This window comes from Oncorhynchus nerka, linkage group LG11, assembly GCF_034236695.1.
Source record: "Oncorhynchus nerka isolate Pitt River linkage group LG11, Oner_Uvic_2.0, whole genome shotgun sequence".
Taxonomy (NCBI): domain Eukaryota; kingdom Metazoa; phylum Chordata; class Actinopteri; order Salmoniformes; family Salmonidae; genus Oncorhynchus; species Oncorhynchus nerka.
In genome coordinates this window covers 58,051,065-58,072,047 of record NC_088406.1, presented here as the reverse complement: position 1 = coordinate 58,072,047, position 20,983 = coordinate 58,051,065, and the positions used below count along the sequence as shown (strand labels likewise).

General features: G+C 38.2%; 2 protein-coding genes across 3 annotated transcripts in view; one reads left to right on the top strand and one right to left on the bottom strand.

Moving 5' to 3' along the window:
• Window positions 1-4,088: 4,088 nt before the first annotated feature.
• On the bottom strand, window positions 4,089-4,695 carry helt (helt bHLH transcription factor). The gene has a single exon (XM_029673400.2). The coding sequence runs from the start codon at window positions 4,693-4,695 to the stop codon at window positions 4,126-4,128; it is 570 nt and encodes a 189-aa protein (XP_029529260.2). The 3' UTR covers window positions 4,089-4,125.
• Window positions 4,696-19,224: 14,529 nt separating this feature from the next.
• acsl1a (acyl-CoA synthetase long chain family member 1a) overlaps window positions 19,225-20,983 on the top strand; it is a 57,692-nt gene continuing 55,933 nt past the window's right edge. For both annotated transcript variants that reach the window (XM_029673394.2, XM_029673393.2), the window contains exon 1: window positions 19,225-19,307. The gene's annotated coding sequence lies outside the window, so the exon portion shown is untranslated. The remainder of the gene's footprint in view (window positions 19,308-20,983) is intronic.

The following is a 20,983-nucleotide window of genomic DNA, read 5'->3' as shown; positions in this document are numbered from 1 at the left end:
CACTTGGTGGAGCTATAACAATTTATTTAAAATGCAAACTTTGAAAGGTCATGCACCTCACCCCATCTGTGTGACATAGTCCTGAAATGTGGTACTCATTTCCCTCTCCTCACAGTCAAAAATTTGCCTCATGTCACACCCTGACCTTAGCATTCTTTGTTTTCTTTATTATTTTGGTTTGGTCAGGGTGTGACAAGGGTGGTTTGTTTAGTTTTTGTCTTGTCTAGGGGTTTTTGTACATCTATGGGGTTTTGGTTTGTCTAGGTAAATGTATGTCTATAGTTGCCTAGATTGGTTCTCAATTAGCGGCAGCTGTTTATCGTTGTCTCTGATTGGGAACCATATTTAGGTAGCCATATTCCTTGGTTTATCTGTGGGTTATTGTCTATGTGTAGTTGCCTGTGTCAGCACTTAGTTTATATAGCGGCACATTTGTTAAGTGTTCTTCGTTTATTAAAAAGAAGTATGTATTCTCATCACGCTGCGCCTTGGTCTCCTCTATACAACGACCGTGACACCTCAAGGACCCATAATGTCCACCATGATGGATTTGTAGATGAAACTTTGTCTGTAGCATCTATGGACCAAGCTCTCTCAAGGCAATATTATATAGCACACATGCTAAGGGATATGAGTCTAGCTAATTTGTCTATTAAAGTATGGCTCAGTTTGGCTGCATGGTGACATTATTGGACAGGGAAAAACAGTAATGCAGATTCATTGGCTTATTGCTGCCATATTGTTTGAGCAAGAGTGTTGTAAAATGTTGTGTTCGAAGATGTGCATCCATAGATAGCAGCAGCGCCTTCAGAAAGTATTCACACCCCTGGACTTTTTCCACATTTTGTTGTGTTACAGCCTGACTTTCAAATAGTTTTTTTTATGCCACTGATCTACACACAATACCACATATCAAATGAAATTATGTTTTTAAGTCAAATTAAAAACTGAAATGTCTTGAGTCAACAATTATTCACTACAAGAGTCGATACAAGAGTCCTTCCTAACTTGGAGAGGAAGGAAACCACTCAGGGATTTCACCATGGGGCCAATGGTGATTTTTAACCAGTTACAGAATTAAATGCCTGTGATAGGAGAAAACTGAGGATGGATAAAGAACACTGTAGTTACTCCACAATACTAACCTAAATTACAGAGCGAAAAGACGAAAGCCTGCACATAATACAAATATTCCAAAACATGCATCCTGTTTGCAATAAGTCACTAAATACTGCAAAAAAATGTGGCAAAGTAATTAACTTTTTGTCCTGAACACAAAACATTATGTTTGGGGCAAATCCAACACAACACATCACTGAGTACCACTCTTCATATTTATAAGCATTGTTGACGCTGTGTCATGTTATGGGTATGCTTGTCGTTGGCAAGGACTTTCTGTACAGCACTTTGAGATATCAGCTGATGTACGAAGGGCTATATAAATCAATTTGATTTGATTTGATTTAAGCATAAAAAGAAAAGGAATAGAGCTAAGCACAGGCAAAGTCCTAGAGGAAAACCTGGTTGAGTCTGCTTTCCAACAGAAACTGGGAGACAAATCCACTTTTCAGCAGTACAATAACCTAAAACACAAGCCCAAATGCACACTGGAGTTATTTACCAAGACAACATTGAATGTTCCTGTGGCTGAGTTACAGTTTTGACTTGAATTGTCTTGAAAATCTATGGCAATCTATGGCGACTTTTTAAAAATAATCATGGGAAAATATTGTACTATCCAGGTTTGCAAAAGTCTTAGAGACTTACCCAGAAAGACTCACAGCTGTAATCACTGCAAAAATGATTCTAACATGCAATGATTTAGGGGGTTGAATACTTATCTAATCAAAATATATTAGTGTTTTATTTTCCATTCATAACAAAAAAAAAGTTCGAATTTTTCTTAAACTTTACATTACAAAGTATTTTGTGTAGATCATTGACCAAAAATACAATTAAATCCATTTTAATCCCACTTTGTAACACAACAAAATGTGGAAAAATAAAGGGGTGTGAATACTTTCTGAAGGCACTGTACATATCAAATGTGGTGCTGACTGGTGTAGTGGTTCTGGAGAAGAAGACTTTTAAAGGAGTCAACATCATTAAAAATAGTCCAAAATGTGCATATTGCATGATCTGTTTAATTTGGAGTTTGGATATTTGTCAAGCGTGATAAGGAGCACAGATTTAGCTCATTTTAGGGTGGTGTGTCAAATTTGTCCTGATGGTGGCACATTGGGCCCACAGCTTGAACCCCGGCATTGCTGCTTGCAGCTATATTTTGTTATTTGCATTTGATTTAAATATAGGTGGAGAAAACTAGGGATGGATGGATGGTGCACTGTGAATATGCACTGTTATTAATGGATCACCCAGGAAAGAAGCTTAAATGTCAATCATGGTGTTGGAGTTCAACAGACCATTGCATAAAATTACACTTATTCCAATCACCTATTTTGATGGATAATATGACCAGCTTGTTAATTTGTGTTTAACCAAGAAGAAGTGCACAATACCTTATTGACCCCATCTTAAAAAATGTGTAGCCCAAATCTGGCAGAAGTATATGATGGAGCTTGTGTATGACCTAATATGTTGTCATCAATATTTTCATAATCATATTTCATAATGTGCTATTATTTTACTCAATGATTTTAATATATATATATATATATATATATATATATATATATATATTATCCCATCACTTAACAAGACAACACCTCTCACTATAGCCATTGGTTGCACTGATGCACTGCCTTTAAATAACTTAGTAAAAGCATTGATAAATATGTAGGATCTTAATTTGAGCCAGTACACTACAGCTGGAAAATAATACTGCAGCAACAGGAAATGTGAATTATTATGTGGATTATAATTAATGGAAATGTTGGTAGGGGTGATAGATTTTTGTAAGGAAAAATCAAGCCTGACATTTAAAAGTGAAAATTACAAACTCAGAAGTGTTTTTAAATCTCACATACACTACAAGTTTTTGTAATCCTGCAACAGGGTGGTCAGTTTTAGGTCTTACATCTGTACTTCACCCAGAAGGGTGCCAAAACATTAGTTCAGCAATGAGTTATAATGAATAATATGTATTTGGGAGTGTGACTTTCTTTCTTTTTTCAACTTTCAATAGCCATTAAAAATCGTCAATTCATAGAAAAGCAACCTCCAGCATATTTATGCTGGTACATATGCTTTAATAAGTAAGAGGAGTAACTGATGAGGAAGAGGAAAGAAACTGTCTGATGAGGAAGAGGAGAGTAGCCTAACTGTCAACCTCAACATATAATTCATATTTGAGTTAACAAGAGTTCATCCTTCACAGAAGAAGAGAAGTCCCAGTTTAGTGAGTTAGTTCAGTGTTTATTTAATTGTAAGTGTCCTAAGGTCCTATCGATACATGACAACTGCCTATAGAGGTTATAAAGATAAGTGGACCACGGTTGCTTGTCAACAAGCATCTTACTGGCAATTAAATAGGCCACAATCCGTGTCCACTAACATTGCCATACGCTCCAAAAATGCTAGGATATTCTGGAACTTGCTAAATAACCTGTTAAGGACGTTATATATATTTCTTAATTCCATTATTTTACTTTTAGATGTTGATGTATTGTTGTGAATTATTATATGCTACTGCACTGTTGTAGCTTGTAACACAAGCATTTCGCTACACCCGCAATAAACACCTTCTAAATGTGTGCATGTGACCAATAAAATGTGATTTAATTGGATTAAAAACGGTTTGAATAAAAGCACCACACCCTTGGTTAGTTGAAAATAAGCTGTGAAAAAAAGTTAACTAATATATATTTGTGTAGAAATGGGCAGAGCTCTTCTGTAATAAATGATTTAGAAGAATGAACAATTAGGCCTATTCATAATCAATAGACCAACGCTATTATACCATCAGGTTTTTAGGGAGGTTTTCACCAATTGATTAACAATGTACGTTATAACACCACAAGAAAACAACAAACTGTGGGAAATAAACATTTACTTTGCTTTAAAAAGGAAGATGTATTGTACAGTATACAATATCCACAATCTTTAAGTATTTATTATGAACACATATATAAATAAACACAACACAAAACGGTAACCGGATTCTATTTACAACGCATGTTGCGTACTGTGCAAACTGAACGCATTCGCGTGCGGGTGGCCGTTGAAAAAGTTGAAGTAGTGATGGTCAAGTCCTTGCACTGGTGACAGGTAGCCACCATGGTGCTGTTGCGTCGGTGCGGAAAGCGGCACCGTTGGGTACGAGATGGTCGGGCTGCGCGCCGTGCTGTGCCAAGAGAAGTGTCCGGGTGGGCTCTGCTGAAACACGGAGTCGTTGGGGCTGTGACTCTGGAGTGACTCCGGGGAGGAGTGCAACTGGCACAGATAATCTGCCTGGTCTGGAAACGCGCCCAGTGAGCCGAACACCGGCTCGGTGGCGACCCGGGACTTGGACTGAAGAAAGGCCAGGATCCTTGCGTACTTGATGTCTTTGGTCTCAACCCTCTCCTCCGTGGTCAGGTAGTGCACCAGGTTCTTCATGCACTCGTGGTAGCCGTAGTGGAAGTAGTTGGCGAACTCCCCCAGTAGCTCACCTAAAAGGAATCCGAAGAAGGTGACGATTAGAAAACACACAGAAACTCCAATATTCTTTAAGCTATTACATTCAAATGTGAGCATATATTTACGATATAGACTACAGTGATGATGATTGATATTACGACGATAAATATGTCAACGAGACAGCCGGAATGGAGTCAAGGAAGGTGGAACAGGATACGGATGCGCTCTGGGTGAGAGCCCCGGGTCTGTGCGCTTTGGAGTGGACAGGAAAACGCACCCTTTTCTCTGCCTCGGGGGAAGTCTGCAGAGTGGAGCGCTCGTAGATACTGAACTGTCATCTCCAGAATCTCGGCCTTCTCCAGCTTTCCAGAGTTCTATCATCAGAAAAAAATATATATTAGAAAAATAATATTACGTCGTTTAAATACACAAAATCAAACAGGTGGCAGACATTATGTAGGCTACGCTATTTGTCACGCATAGCAAGGATTTAATAATGCAACAATAAGACATATATTTAGCCAATATAAAATGTTGAATAAGATAATTTAGGCGATTGTTTATGAATTGTGAATAAGATTATTTAATTGTACAACTGCATGCTACCTGTTTCGCGCGCGCCATTGGCACGGTTTTCCCCAGTTCGTTTAGGCAGCGGTTGATGCGATCTCGTCTTCTTTTTTCTATTACTTTATGGGAGATGGGAGTTCTCTGTTGAAAAATAACAACGCAAATGATTAGACAAACAAACATAATCAACAGTAGGCCATGTCTAAAGTGTATAGCTCTGGAAACCTAGAACAAAAAGCTGATTGAAACTAGAATGAACGAAACTACTTGGAAACCAAACGGCAAAGAGACGTTGCCTTGCCTTGCCTTGCCTAGCCACCTTGGTGCGCTTTGGTGCACTAGAGCGCAACAGCGCTACTGAGCATCACATGGGCCAAGGCAGGTGCCAAAGTTCAAACACAACCATGGAGTATGGCACTAATGTGCTTCGAACCGTCAATTATACTATTGCAGTGACAACTTCAGCCACTTTTCTTCTTTAAAATAATTATTTACATTTTTTGTCGTTTTTGCTAACTCAAATGTGTACTATATTGGTTACGTTTTAGCTAAAGTGCGCAAAAGCATAGTAGGCTATCAGATCAATTTCCGTGGAACCAAATTTCGCCTTTGACTACACATATACATAATGATGGTACATTATGAGTACCAAAGTAAAATATTGTAATAAATATTCAAATAACGACTAGAAAAGGCCACGGTTTCCGAGTAGGTTTCCATCCCAGAGCGCAGAAGGGAAGCGCCTACCTTGCGATCCTTCATCTTGGATGCCATCCTTTAGCAAAGTGCCGATAAAGTTCTAATTCAAAATAGTAATGCCGTGAGGCAGTTTGGATGTGTTCCTTAGCTTGTAGACTAGGTAGACTGAGAGGTGAGCTGAGAAGCTGCCCCTTATAAAGTGATCATCCGAGGGACTCCAGCATTCATGGTCTAAATTATTCCGTAGGATTAAAGAGCAAGCTTCTAGTAAATGTGTGCATTTAGGATCAGTTAAAGAACAAGTAAAAAGTCTGAAGCCATCAGCTAGCAGGGGGGCAGACTTGCTTTGTTCATCCACGTGGCTGTTCAAAAGACATGCACGTGATTGCTTTTAGAATATTATTTGCATAGTAACAACCCAGGCGGGAAATGTGAATTGAGCGTTGGGTTCGCCTGATCCGACCAGGCGCAGTGCGCGCACTGAAAACAAAGCCGACGAAAAAAGACCCCTCTTTTTTCCAACTCGCGTTTCTCACACGATCGCCTGTTTACAAATCCCAGCAAGCGAACTTAACTTCCACCCAAGCCCTGTCTGAGTTTTAAGGCCTGTCCAGTGCCATTAGAGTAATTAAGTAAGCCTTTAATAGGCTGTTCCGCCAAGTTCAAGGGAGATCTTTTGGAGACGGAGTCCCCCGTTTGTTCTCCTCGTTTCTCACACGACTTGGTGACACGTCCATCTTTTATGAGAGATGGCAAGCTTTTTGTTTACATTCTTTTTTTCGTGTGAGTCCTAGGCAGGTGTGTGATGGGCCTGGCACACGAGCGTCGCCTGCGTACCGGCCGGCGTCTCCAGCAGTCTTTGGCACACGAGGGTTACCCACCACTGAGGACTCTTTGGAGAGGCTCAATTTGTATCCTATTATCCTATAAGAAAATGTCTATTGAGTCGAGTGAATAGTTTCATTGGCCTAAATTTTAATAATGCTGTGAAAGAAAAGGGAGAAATAAAGAAGAATGCAGCTGGTGTGAACGTGCATTATCCCCGTCACCTGCGTCAGGGGTAGCCTGGAGACCCCTATTCATTTGCCTAATTTCGGTCAACTTAACAAACTTTGGGAGAAATTATTCTGGTATTGTTGTGAAGGGTGAAGCTTTCTGATCGAATTAAGAGCATGTTTTGATCCGGTAAACGTCATTAGAAAGAAAGAAACAATCGCGTTTAAAGGGGCCTGGGTAATGCGCCAAGTGGAGACGCCAAAGCGCAAACTTCACAAAGGAGCCTAGTAAATACCACAGGGGACTTTTGTACCCTCACATTGCTCAAGTTTTCCCCAACAAAGGGCATTATTTTATACTTGAATACATTTCGTACAACAATTGTCTATTTTCTTCAAACATATTTTCACAGCAAGTTTAACAACAGGTTTATTGTGTACGCTCCGTCTCACAGATTCAGCCCTGGGTCTCATGCGCCAAAACCGTTTGCTCGTCTGCTTTTTTTCATCGGGACGTTTTAATCTTGAAAGTTTCGCCGTGTTTCATATAATTGATCCTGTGTGCAACTTTGGAGAGAAAAAAAGAAATAAAAGAAATGGAGATTAAATCAAATATAAAGGATCCCAGGACTTCTAAAGTGTTGGAGACTTTTATAGCACCACTAGAGAAAGGCGCCGTTGAACAGGACTGGGGCATTAAATCCCATTACTTATATTGTGGATTTTTTAACACGTCTTTATACATGTGGTCTTTGAAATAAGAACAACAACGTTTTTAAGACTTTTTATTCAGTTTTATAGTATGACTATTTTCTGTCGAAAGTCTAAAACGAGACTTTAGGAACTATACACGTTGGTTAAAGACGATGCGTCATAGAGTTTTCTTACCGTGTGACACGTTTTATAACTACATTTTATTTTTTCAAACGTTAAATTACATGTTTTCTAATCACTGTGGTAAAAATCGAGTTATGAGTTTGCTTAATGATTTGTTATTGTCATTTGTACGATTTACATAGATGTAAAACAGGCATGGTGCACTGGTGGATGTTTGGGCACTAGGACTACTGCGTCTCCATGCTGTATACTCCATATACCATAATGCTCCGTACTATACACATTTTAAATGTTCAGATCACGTGGGATGTTTAAAATAATGATAAATATCTTTTCATATGGCGTTATTTGTTCAGTATTCTAACCACAATAAAACAAATATCATATTCAGTCATCTGATGTATGAAGCCTAATTATTTATTAATACCACAAAATACAATAACTTAAGGGGAGCTCATATTGTATATTAGGTTCTGCATTAAACAAAAATAATAAGTGCATAAGAGCAGATCAAGTCCATGACAAACTCTAATATTTTGCAATAAATAAAATAAAATCTAAGCACCAAATGCCTTATATAGGTCATGTAAAATCTACCTGGTCTCAGAGCATTTCATTTTATTCTGTATGTAAATCAGAGACACACCATTTAGTATGATATGTTACATTTTGTATGGGATGTATTCATTTTTGGATGTCCATGATATGTTATGAATTACAATTCATATTATATGTTACAAATTTGATAAATGTATATGTTAAGAATTTGCAAAACGTACAATATGTTTCGAATTTGGTTAGGTGGCTAACAATAATGTTAGCTAGGCTAGGGTTAGGGTTAGGGTTAAGGTTAGGGTTAGTTTAGGAGTTTGGTTAAAGGGTTAAGGGAAGGGTTAGCTAAAGGTTAGGGTTAGGGGAAGGGTTAGCTAAAAGGGTTAAGGTTAGGGGAAGGGGTAGCTAACATGCTAAGTAGTTTGAAAGTAGCTCAAAAGTAGTAAGTAGTCAAAAAGTTGCTAACATGCTAAAGTTGACCACGATGAGTTTCAAACTCGCAACCTTTGGGTTGCTTGATGTTCACTATACATGCTCACCCATTCACCCTGACCAACCATCCTACTTTCGTTTTTGCGTTAAGTAACCATCTGTTTTATGTAACCATTCAAAACGTAACATATCATACTAACATAACATACTAATTTGAGTGTCCCAGATTTACATTTACTATGTTACGTCTAGTCTGTGAGACCAGGCTGGTAAAATATGCCAATAGATTATTATCTGAGCAACATAATACCACCAACAGCAAACACATAGTATTTTCTTAAGAAAATGCACAGTTATACATTAGGAGTTGAGTCATATTAATTTTCAATGCAAATAATCAGAGACATAGTTGTGCTATTGACCAATCAAAGCTCACTATAGCTTCCAGCCCCTACTAGACTAAGTGGAGTTGCAATTTTAAACCTAGCTTCCTTTTCCTCTGAAAACCACATGTAGAAACTCTGCTCAGGCGTTTCTCTTACGCCTGCTACGTTAGGTTAAATCCCTACTGGATTAACTGTTGATACCTAACACTACAGAGTATACTTGCTAGCACCCACATGAGGGCAAAGCTATCATGGTTATCCAAATGTTCGCTGAAAGTTAACATGAGTAGGGTTGATCCAAGCGTAAACAGTTTAGGTGCAATGGCAGGTTAAAGTGGGTGAAAGGAAGAAAAGGTCTAGGCTACCTAACAGCCTGCATCCATGTAAAACAAAATCATATTGGCAGCGTTTGCATCCCACTGGGCACAGATGTCAGTTCAACGTCCAGTTTTGATTTAAATTTGGTTGTTGTTAACTAATGTGAATTCAGCAAAAAATGTCATCCTGTCATTGGATTTAGGTTAAAAGTTGGGTGAAAAAAAATCGCATAAATCCCATAATAAATTGCAGACTCATTCTGTCTGCAATAACAGTGTTTAACATGATTCTGTACCCCACACATACAATTATCTTTAAGGTCCTTCAGTTGAGCAATGATTTCCAAACACAGATACAACCACAAGGACCAGGGGAGGTGTTCCAATGTGTCACAAAGAAGGGTACCTATTGGTAAATGGGTAAAAAAAAAGGATTTAAAAAAAAATATCCCTTTAACCATGGTAAAGTTAATCAATACACCGAGTCACTACTAAGATACAGGCATCCTTCCTAACTCAGTTGCCGGAGAAGAAGGTAACCACTCAGGGATTCCCTTCCTCTCCGGCAAACAGTTGCAGAGTTTAATAGCTGTGATAGAAGAAAACTGAGGATGCCTCAACAACATTGTAGTTTCTCCACAATACTAACCTAATTGAAAGAGTAAAAAGGATTAAGTCTGTACATAATACAAATATTCCAAAACATGCATCCTGTTTGCAACAAGGCACTAAAGTAATACTCCACAAAATGTGGTAAAGCAATAATTTTTTTCCTGAATACAGTGTTATGTTTTGGGCAAATCCAATGCAACACATTACTGATTACCACGCTCCATATTCTCAAGCATATTTTTCATAAATGTAATCGTTATGGACTGAAGAAATGGAATGGCTTCAAGCACAGGCAAAATCCTAGAGGAAAACCTGGTTCAGTCTGCTTTCCAGCAGACACTGGGAGATGAATTCACCTTTCCGCAGGACAATAACCTAAAACACAAGGCCAAATGCACACTGAAGTTGCTTACTAAGAACAGTGAATATTCCTAAGCAGCAGAGTTACAGTTTTGACTTAAATCTGATTGAAAAGTTATGGCAAGAACTGAAAATGGTTGTCTAGCAATGATCAACAACCAATTTGACAGAGCTTGAAGAATTTTGAAAATAATAATGGGCAAATGTTGCACAATTCAGTTGTGAATAGTGCTTAGAGATTTACCCAGAAAGACTCACACCTGTAACAGCTGCCTAAGGTGATTCTAACATGTATTGACTCAGGGCGTGGAATACTTATCTAATGAAGATTAGTGTTTTATTTTTCATAAATGTTTAAGGCACTGTATCATAATCCCCCTGCATAATGTTATTATTGAATATTCCAGCAAGTACCATCACATAAAATGAGAATCAACCAATGGTTCTCCCTAAGTATAATTTAACATAGTCATCAAACGAATGTACTAAACCATGCAATTTTTATTTTTATTTTCTTTCATTACAATAATATTCTACTCATATAGGTTAAAAACCCAATTCTAAGAACTGCGTAGGCATATGAGGTAGTCAATGTTTTTAACCTATTTCTGAAATTATTAGTTGTAGGTATAAGAATGATTCTTACAACAAACAAAAAAATCCAGTCCTTATGGTAATGAAGTGTCAACCACTGGACGCTGCGTTGTCATGCGCTGCGCTGTGACCCGCAATGACCTATCGTGAGTCCCAGACACCAATCCTTTAGCTTCTCGCGCCACCCTGAGTCTGATCTGCCTCAGTTCACACGCTCACCATTGTATGTGAAAATCAAATAAATAAGGAATACAAACAGAAATAATACATGGTGAAAATAACGGTGGTTGAATGTAAATCATCAATGTTATATATATCATATTACCGTTTTTTTTTCAATCACTTTGGCACATTTTTTAGATGTATGTGGTACTATATTAAAAAAACTAAGTACAAAACTCTAAACTGATAACAATTGTAATGCCCTATCTTTTGATTGCGCATTCTTTGCGTTTTTCACAGTTTTTTCCCTGAGTCATTCATGCAAAATCAAGTTATTCTGTGAAATACCATGAGAACATTTTGTTTAGTCACCAATTCATCAGATAATGAATGATAGGCTGACCATTTAGTCATTTTAACTAGGCTACAATTTACATTTTTTTTCAATGGCTTTGGTGCTATTTTCAGAAGTATGCCTATGTGGGGAATTTTCAAAACTCCAAACTGGTAACCCTTGTAAAACAGCAAGCCTTGTATTCAAAATATGTTATTGTGTATTCATATTGTTTGGAGACATCTTTCACCACACAACATTTGATCCAAAATATATTGAGTACATTGAGTTAATCACCAAAACACAACATAATGATATCTTCTCAATTGAGTCCTTTCAACAACCATTTAATCCAATAGCGAAAAATGCGTGTTTAAAAATTGCCCTTTGAATATAATATGCTACAGTACTGTAAATTACAGTACATTACACTGTTTTCACATTACACATTGCACTACCCATAAACATTTCCTGAAAATCAAATTTCCATAATTTCTATGCCATGTGTTGACCAAAGGTGTGATCACTGAAGACATCATTCACAATCAGTGATGCAACAAAATAAATGTATTGCTCAAATATAATGACAACATAGGTGTACTGTAATCAAATTAAACAAATTAAAGCCTGACAAGCCTCTTTTGAGGATTAGCAACACCGGAGGGTTTGTTGTATTTTTAGGGCAGCCATATTCTACAGGCAGACCGCGGTCCAGATCCGAACCCAGAATGGGGTCAATGCGGAATGCGTGTTTCCCGACTTTAACAATTGTTTTTATTTTTTAGGAACTCAGTCGGGCTTTCAATTTAATGCAGTTTGGGGTTGCATGGGTGAGTCGCAAGGTGGGGCTTGGTAACTATAAACCGATAATTTACAATATCCATACCTTTGCCACCTAGGAAATTTGTGGCAAAGGTATCTTCTCAAATAGTCGTTGAGTACCCCTTGGTATAGGAGATGCATTTGTTACATACTATACAGTAGACTACATCTCTGATTTGTAAATATATATAAATATTTTACTTACTGTGAAGTAAAATCCTAATAGTTATCATCATAATCAAAATGTGCTTATAGTTTTGAAACATAAGGGCACATCGACAGATTTTTCACATTGTCGCCTCCGGTATTCAAACCAGCAGCTTTTCAGTTACTGGCACAATGTTCTAACAACGAGGCTACTGCTGCCTGGAACCCCCCTTGGGTTGTGCCGTGGCGGAGACCTTTGGGGGCTATACTCGGACTTGTCTCAGGATGGTAAGTTGGTGGTTGAAGATATCCCTCTAGTGGTGTGGGGGTTTTGCATGGCAAAGTGGGTGGGGTTATATCCTGCCTGTTTGGCCCTGTCCGGGGGTATTGTCAGACGGGACCACAGTGTCTCCCGACCCCTCCTCCAGTATTTATGCTGAAGTAGTTTATGTGTCGGGGGGCTAGGGGCAGTCTGTTATATCTGGAGTATTTCTCCTGTCTTATCCGGTGTCCTGTGTGAATTTAAGTATGTTCTCTCTAATTCTCTCTCTTTCTCTCTTTCTTTATTTCTTTCTCTTTCTTTCTTTCTTTCTTTCTTTCTCTCTTTCTTACTTTCTTTCTTTCTCTCTCTCTCTCTCTGAGGACCTGAGCCCTAGCACCATGCCTCAGGACTACCTGGCCTGATGACTCCTTGCTGTCCCCAGTCCACCTGGCCATGCTGCTGCTCCAGTTTCAACTGTTCTGCCTGTGGCTATGGAACCCTGACCTGTTCACCAGATGTACTACCTGTCCCAGACCTGCTGTTTTCAACTCTCTAGAGACAGCAGGAGTGGTAGAGATACTCTGAATGATCGGCTATGAAAAGCCAGCTAACATTTACTCCTGAGGTGCTGACCTGTTGCACCCTCGACAACCACTGTGATTATTATTATTTGAGCCTGCTGATCATCTATGAACATTTTAACATCTTGGCCATGTTCTGTTATAATCTACACCTGGCACAGCCAGAAGAGGACTGGCCACCCCTCATAGCCTGGTCCTCTCTAGGTTTCTTCCTAGGTTCTGTCCTTTCTATGGAGTTTTTCCTAGCCACCGTGATTCTACACCTGCATTGCTTGCTGTTTGGGGTTTTAGGCTGGGTTTCTGTACAGCACTTTCTGACACCAGCTTATGTAAGAAGTGCTTTATAATTGATTTGATTGATTGTAATGGCAGGTTGTGAGCAAGTTGAGAAATGTGTGTCTTACAGTTTCATTATCCTTATACAGTACATACGTAAGACAAATCATCAGAAATAGGGGTATTGGCTACTGTGAAAACGTAGGACAGTTATGTATTCCATTTCTGCCGCATGCAACATTGTACTAAATCACATTTTCCACATGACTTGTAAACTGATGCTGTATCCCCTGCTTGAAATGAATCAGCTCACAGTGTATCATTGGCATTTAGATAATGACTGGAATATATTATTAAATACAACCCAGGTATTACAGAAGTGCATGGTACATACACAACACTATAATTCATAATGGTAGCAACAACACTCTAAAAAATGTGGTGTTCTACAAGGGTTCTTCTAAGATCATTAAAGTTTGAGAAACCTTAGGGTTCTTGGCACTGAAAATTACCCCCAAAGGGTTCTTCAAGAACCCCATAGGAGGTGGGGTTCATTGAGAAACCTCCTTAGTAGTTTTTTTTTTTTTTTGCAGGAACCCAACTGCCCAACTGAAACATTTGGATTTTAATATGAAAGGAGAGCAGGCCCAGACACTTAACTGAAAAATGTAAAGATCTCAATTTAAGGTTTGTCCCTTATATGATCTAAATTGATAGTGTTTTATGATGATACCATCTTTTCATATTTGTGCAAATCTTTGTAAAACAAAAAATTGACAAATTTCAATGGATATCAATCAACAGAGGTAAGAATATGTATACTATAAGAATATGTTGAAGGTTAACTGTATTGGGTAGAGGTGACTGAACTGCTCACTTTTGTGTCTGTAGGTATATAGAGGAGGCATACAAAGGTATGTCAATTGGTATTGGTATGTACCATCCTTCTCCCTTACCTCTTCAATGAAAACCCCATAGGCGTCTACATTACGGACAAGGTATGTGCACGAAAACCATTATCAAAACAGTTTTTTTCATTCACTACAAAAACCAAGGTATCGTGTGCATGTTCTGTCGTGTGCATGTTTTTTAAATTAAACACCTGTACTATTTTTTGCGATTCACAGACTTCACCCTCCCTACACCTCTGATGAATGTATGTCACGACCGTCGTATGAATAATTGGACCAGCGTTTCACATTTTATTGATAGTGACATTTCCTAAACAACAACGCTATAACGATCGCGACCTACATAGGCATATGTAGGTCATACAAAACAATATCCCACATCGCAGGTGGGAAAAAGGACACACTAAGTATGATCCCCAATTAGAGGTAACGATCATCAGCTGCCTCCAATTGGGAACCATACACACACACACACACACACACACCAACATAGAAATATAATACCTAGAAACGCCCCTAGTCACGCCCTGACCTAAAACACTCAGGGCGTGACAATACAACAGGAAACTGGTTCGATCACCATACAATGCAAACTCACTCATTCTGGCTATGGATATGGAGAACATCAACACATTAACATGTCACTAAAATCATTATTAACACTGACAACTAAAATATAGTGTTACTGCTATGCATATTAATAATAATAATAACAATAATAGGGCAGGGGGGGATAGTTCAAAAACAAACCCCAAAAGGTTCTTCAAAATGTTTTTCGAGGATCCATTTAAAGGGTTCTTTGAATAACATATAGAGGTTCCCCCACAGTTTCAATTTGAAGAACCCCTAAAGGATACTCCACGAACCTTTTCTTTTTAGAGTGTAGAGTGAATCTTTCTACTTTGTCCTATTGGAGCACACTGGTGGATGGAGAATAATGATGTAGTACTTACAGCCACATCCATATACTCATGTCAAATTGATATGAGGTCAACATATAGAAATGTACAGTGTTCAGCAGTTAGCAAACTATACGTTAACTAAGCACTATATCATTTGAGTTCAGTAGTTATCCATTTTGGGCAGTTTGATTAGGTGATAATAATATTGTTAAAAAATGACAAGAAAATAGTATTAAAAGTAAAGTGAATATTGCATTTTGAGAAAAGCAGATACTTTGATTGAATATGTAGACTTTCCAAATTGAAAGAGTGATTTTCTGCAATGAACAAGTGACTTTGTAAATGTATTTGTTTTACTCAGTCAAAATGTGCTTATAGTTTTGAAACATAAGCCATTTTGAGAATCTACTTTGATTTTTTTGCTTAGAGTTAAAATGTACAACATACTTGCACCAAAGTGATTGTAAAAACTGTAACGCTACCTATAATTGAAGTGCTGATCATTTTTTATCCGAAAAAAATGCCTATTTTGTAGCCTACAGATGTCAGATCTTAATATGACCCATTTTGTCGCAGGAGGAAAACAATCCTGCTGCAGGGGGATTTGAATGAATATTGAATATTTAGAATCGCCAAAAGGGGGCAATTAGAAGTGAAGTTTGCACTACCGTACCTAGGGGTCCATGGTTTAAAACAATTCTAGCATTCACATGTTTATGAATGTTATGCATTCTATTGCAATACCGAATAAAGTAATATGTAGTCAGCCATTCAAATAAATACTCTTCAAATTGACAATGAAATAATGACTAAATTATCCTCTTTAGTTTAAGTTTTAGATTAGAACCTTTTGTCTTTGACATTTCATTGAATAAACATAACTGATAGTCTGACATCAATGATTTGCTGAGTCTCACTTTGATGGGTCCTACTCTAGAGTGCGCCATTGGTCTGGTCACATTAAATAATGAGCAAAACAAATCATGGGGTTCATCATTTGATCAAATAACAGTTTTCCATAATCAAACATTTATGGTTCGAAAGAAAGGCAAAGCTTTCCAATGATGTAAAATTAAAAGCCTGTAATTTAACATAAAAAAGTTGATTGATAAAACACTTTGTACTATTGAGGATGTACCTGTATATGAATATGAAATATTGTTATTACAGTATGAACAGATTCCAGTTATGACCACAATAGGAAGCAAACATGCATTGTAGACATTAAACTCGTCAGTCATCTGTGTGGCCATGCACGCCTCCAACTCAATCATCAAGTTTGCAGGCGACACTACAGTGGTAGGCTTGATTACCAACAACGATGAGACGGCCTACAGGGAGGAGGTGAGGGCCCTCGGAGTGTGGTGTCAGGAAAATAACCTCATACTCACCGAAAACACACACAAACTTTTACAGATGCACAATCGAGAGCATCCTGTCAGGCTGTATCACCACCTGGTACGGCAACTGCTCCGCCCACAACCGTAAGGCTCTCCAGAGGGTAGTGAGGTCTGCACAACGCATCACCGGGGGAAAACTATCTGCCCTCCAGGACACCTACACCACCTGATGTCACAGAAAGGCCAAAAAAATCATGAAGGACAACAACCACCCAAGCCACTGCCTGTTCACCCCGCTATCACCCAGAAGATGAGGTCAGTACAGGTGCATCAAAGCTGGGACCGAGAGACTGAAAAACAGCTTCTATCTCAAGGTCATCAGACTGTTAAACAGCCATTACTAACATTGAGTGACTGCTGCCAACATACTGACTCAGATCTCTAGCCACTTTAATAATTAAAAATTGGATGTAAATGTATCCCTAGTCACTTTAAACAATGCCACTTTATATAATGTATACATACCCTACATTACTCATCTCATATGTATATACTGTACTCTATACCATCTACTGCATCTTGCCTATGCCACACGGCCATCGCTCATCAATATATTTATATGTACATATTCTTATTCATCCCTTTACACTTGTGTGTATAAGGTAGTTGTTGTGAAATTGTTAGATTACTCGTTAGATATTACTGTACAGTCGGAACTAGAAGCACAAGCATTTCGCTACACTCGCAATAACATCTGCTAACCATGTGTATGTGACCAATTTGATTTGATTTGATTTGATGGCAGACCTTGGTGTTGGATGAGTTGAGTTGACGCCCATTCAACTCTAAGTGCATTGAGCACCTCGTGGAAAAGCACTATAGAAATCCAATCCATTATGTTCATAATTATTGTTTGTCATCAGCTTAAAGGGGTAGAACATGTAGACCTACTGTCAGGGATGGCCCCCACATCAACCCATTTTTCCCCCTTGTAACATTAACCTGAACTGCTCTATGGAAAGTCCATTCAACCTACTGTTTTTCCCAAGTGGGAAAAAGTGAGAGATGGGATGTAGTGGTGGGTTGCTTTATGACTTTGCGGTTGTGGCTGCAGACAGGGCTCTGCACAGAACTATTGGCCAGATTTACCCAAGTTTGCACTAGATGCCATATTGGCACCTGTTTCTTTCAGTAAAGGATAAAACACCAAAAACTGTCTTCATCTACACTATTACTACACATCTACACACATACACGTATTATTTCTCGAAACTTTTATTTGCTATTTATGTACTGTCCTTTACGTTCAGTCCTCTGCAGCTAGTAGTTGGTAGAGCATGGCTTTTGCAACACCAGGATAGTGGTTTAATTCCTGGGTTCTCCCTAACGTAAAAATTGTATGCACGCTTTACTGTAAGACTGCTAAAAGGCATATATTATTATTATTATTATTATTATATTATTTCATAAAACAGGTGGACATGGAACATCCTTTTCTCAGACAAACAGTGTTGTACACAGATTGTACACACATTTTTTTAATGTACGTATTTGGACAATAGTATGTTTTTTTACTTTACATTCATTCCCCATCATTGGGATCAGCCACTGGCTTGGTTGAGGCACCTGCTCGGGATGTTGTTGACCAATCCTAGGGAATGTCACCAGCTCCCTCAGATTTCTCTGTGCTCTTTTGTTGAATGCTTGCTTCCATGAGTCGACACACCACAATTGCTCTATTGAATTGGAGATCTGGACACTGATGGCCGGTCAAGAACAAGAACAAGTTTGTGTTCCTTTTTGCCATTTATCAAATGCGATTGAATGTGTTTGATGATGTATATGTTGGTTTGTCAATATGTGATCAAACTTTTAATTCTTTTCAGGGAGCTTTTTGGCACAATAGAAGCACAGGTTTAGGGCACAAGGCTAAAGGGATTTTTTTTAAAGGATTTTAAAGCGACATTAAAGCATAAATTCATCCTGTAAATGTTAGTTGTCACCATCAGATCACAGAATACAGTGTGTGAGTAACTTGACTGTTGACTGACAATCTTAATATTAGTTGGTTGGATGAAGTTAAGTTAGGCTAGACAGCATAAGCAATTGAGCAGTTGGCTCCATACAATGTCCTTTACATACTGTAGGCTATAATGTCCTTTAGCCTGGTGGAATATCATCGTTTGTCCATATGAGAAAAAGGGTAGGCCTAATTAATGGATGTCTGATAATGTGGCAAAACTGTGTTGTCAAAAACAACAAAAAATGTAATAAAATCGTAGGCTACATGAATTGTTCTGATAAAGATTGTATTGAAATTGAATTTGGAACAAAATTGAACTTGTCTGAACAAACTTGCATCCGAAGCATCTTTAAAAAACAAATACAAGTTGTTTGAGCAAATTTGAATAATGTGACGTAAATAAAGTGTGATGGAATGTGCAAAAAGATGGACGCGGACGTAACGTTCAATAAAAATTGTCCAATGAAAACACGCCTTTGAAAATTGTATGGGGGAAATATTAGACAGCATCACTGATTGGCCAAGCAGCTGCTTTACAAGTGAGATCCACTGTTGAGCGCTACATCCTCTTTAAAGATTGTGAATGGTTCACACCTAGGAGGCTGCCTGACACAGGTTTGTTGGATGTTTAACTTTATGCTTTGCCTGTTCAATTATATTATTCCAAGTTTGTACTCAATAACTATGTAAAAATAAGAAATGCATTGTGTGTTTGCGCAATAACTGGGTCATTAAAAAAACAACAGTCGCTCAGTTTTCAAAAGGCGTAACGTTAGATGTCTGATGGTGGATTAATTCGTTTTAAATGTAGATAATATCCATCATATTGTCAATACAGATTACGTGCACATCGCTGGCTGGATAGACTACGCATTTTAAGACTTAGGCCTATACAAAAACAATATTTATATTTTACAGGCGTTCCCTATTTCGTAGCATGCTCGGTGAATCAACACGTAGTCATAAAAATAGCTATCTGCTGTATAACTTTTTCTTCCTCTAAACTATATATCAACTTCTTCCGACCGCAAACTAAAGACGAAATTTTCAAGGCAGTCTAGTGGAAGAGATTGAGTAAAAAGGTCGTATCAGTTGTGAACTGAAAGGAGATGATACTACGTTTGTAAGACACTCAACTTTGTTTAGAAACGTTTTATGGTGATGCGCGCTTTTAGAACTTGTGAAAGGAGTCCGAATGACGCCATTGTTAGTTAATTCGCTAATATTGTAATAGAAGTTTAAAAGGAGACAATGTATCCATTGTCAAACTCGTGTTGTGGCATCCCCGCCTTGTCATTTGCTTCGACAGTTTGCTGAGTTACTATAAGTGAATCTCTAAAAATATTCATAGGTCAATTGATTTACTTTTAAAAACCATTTATTTAAACAATCAACATAAAATACAATATTTCCACTAGTAAAGCAAAAGCGATAGGCTACGCCGATGCACAGAGAAAACAATTTAAATACTTTTGATTTTGAAATTAACAATAACTTTCTTTATCATGTTTCATTTTAAAGGGAAATTGGGATACCCATTTAAGTGATCGTGCAAGGTTCTGTTGAAATTGCAATGTAGCTATTTATTTTCAAAGAGTAGCTCAAAGCCTATCAATGCTGCATTAGCCTACTCAGGGTTTCAGTCTTAGTGACCTTTAAAATTAAGGTTTATTTTTTCTTTCTCTAAACAGTTCATTCCTAAGCATTATTAAGCAAGATTTAGACCTGTTGGTGTTACTAAGTCCTCAATGTTCTTTGCCAGAAAGCTGTAATGCACACTTTCTTAACCCTGCCCTGCCCAGGCCAGTCCAGGGTGGCTTCAAGTTCACAGCAATTTCAAAGGCATACACTTGCTACCAATGGTTGTAGCCTACTTATTAGGCCCAAGTTCAAATATTGACAGGTGCCATTGAAACTTGGTTTGGTAGAACACCTGAACATTTGACGTCATAAGCTAGGCCAATACTTGGCTCGTTGTGGTACAGCAGACAACCACATTAGAGGAATTGTGTGGAATGTTGCCTGGAGTCTGTTTTTGACATTGATTCACTGTCTGAGTGCGCTGCTTTTAACCAGCTCTCCTGTTGACAATATTCTTGAGATGCAAACCCTTTTTTTTTCCTCCACTGGATTGGTCTGCCATGTGGTTATCTGGCGTAGCATTGTTCATATACTACAAAGGGGAAAGTATTTTGTCAGTATTACAGTACCGCTGTTCCTTTCTTTAGGTGAAAGGTGAAAGTCTCCTATTGAGAGTTGACTACAACCCCCAGGGACAGTGTGTTCCTGAA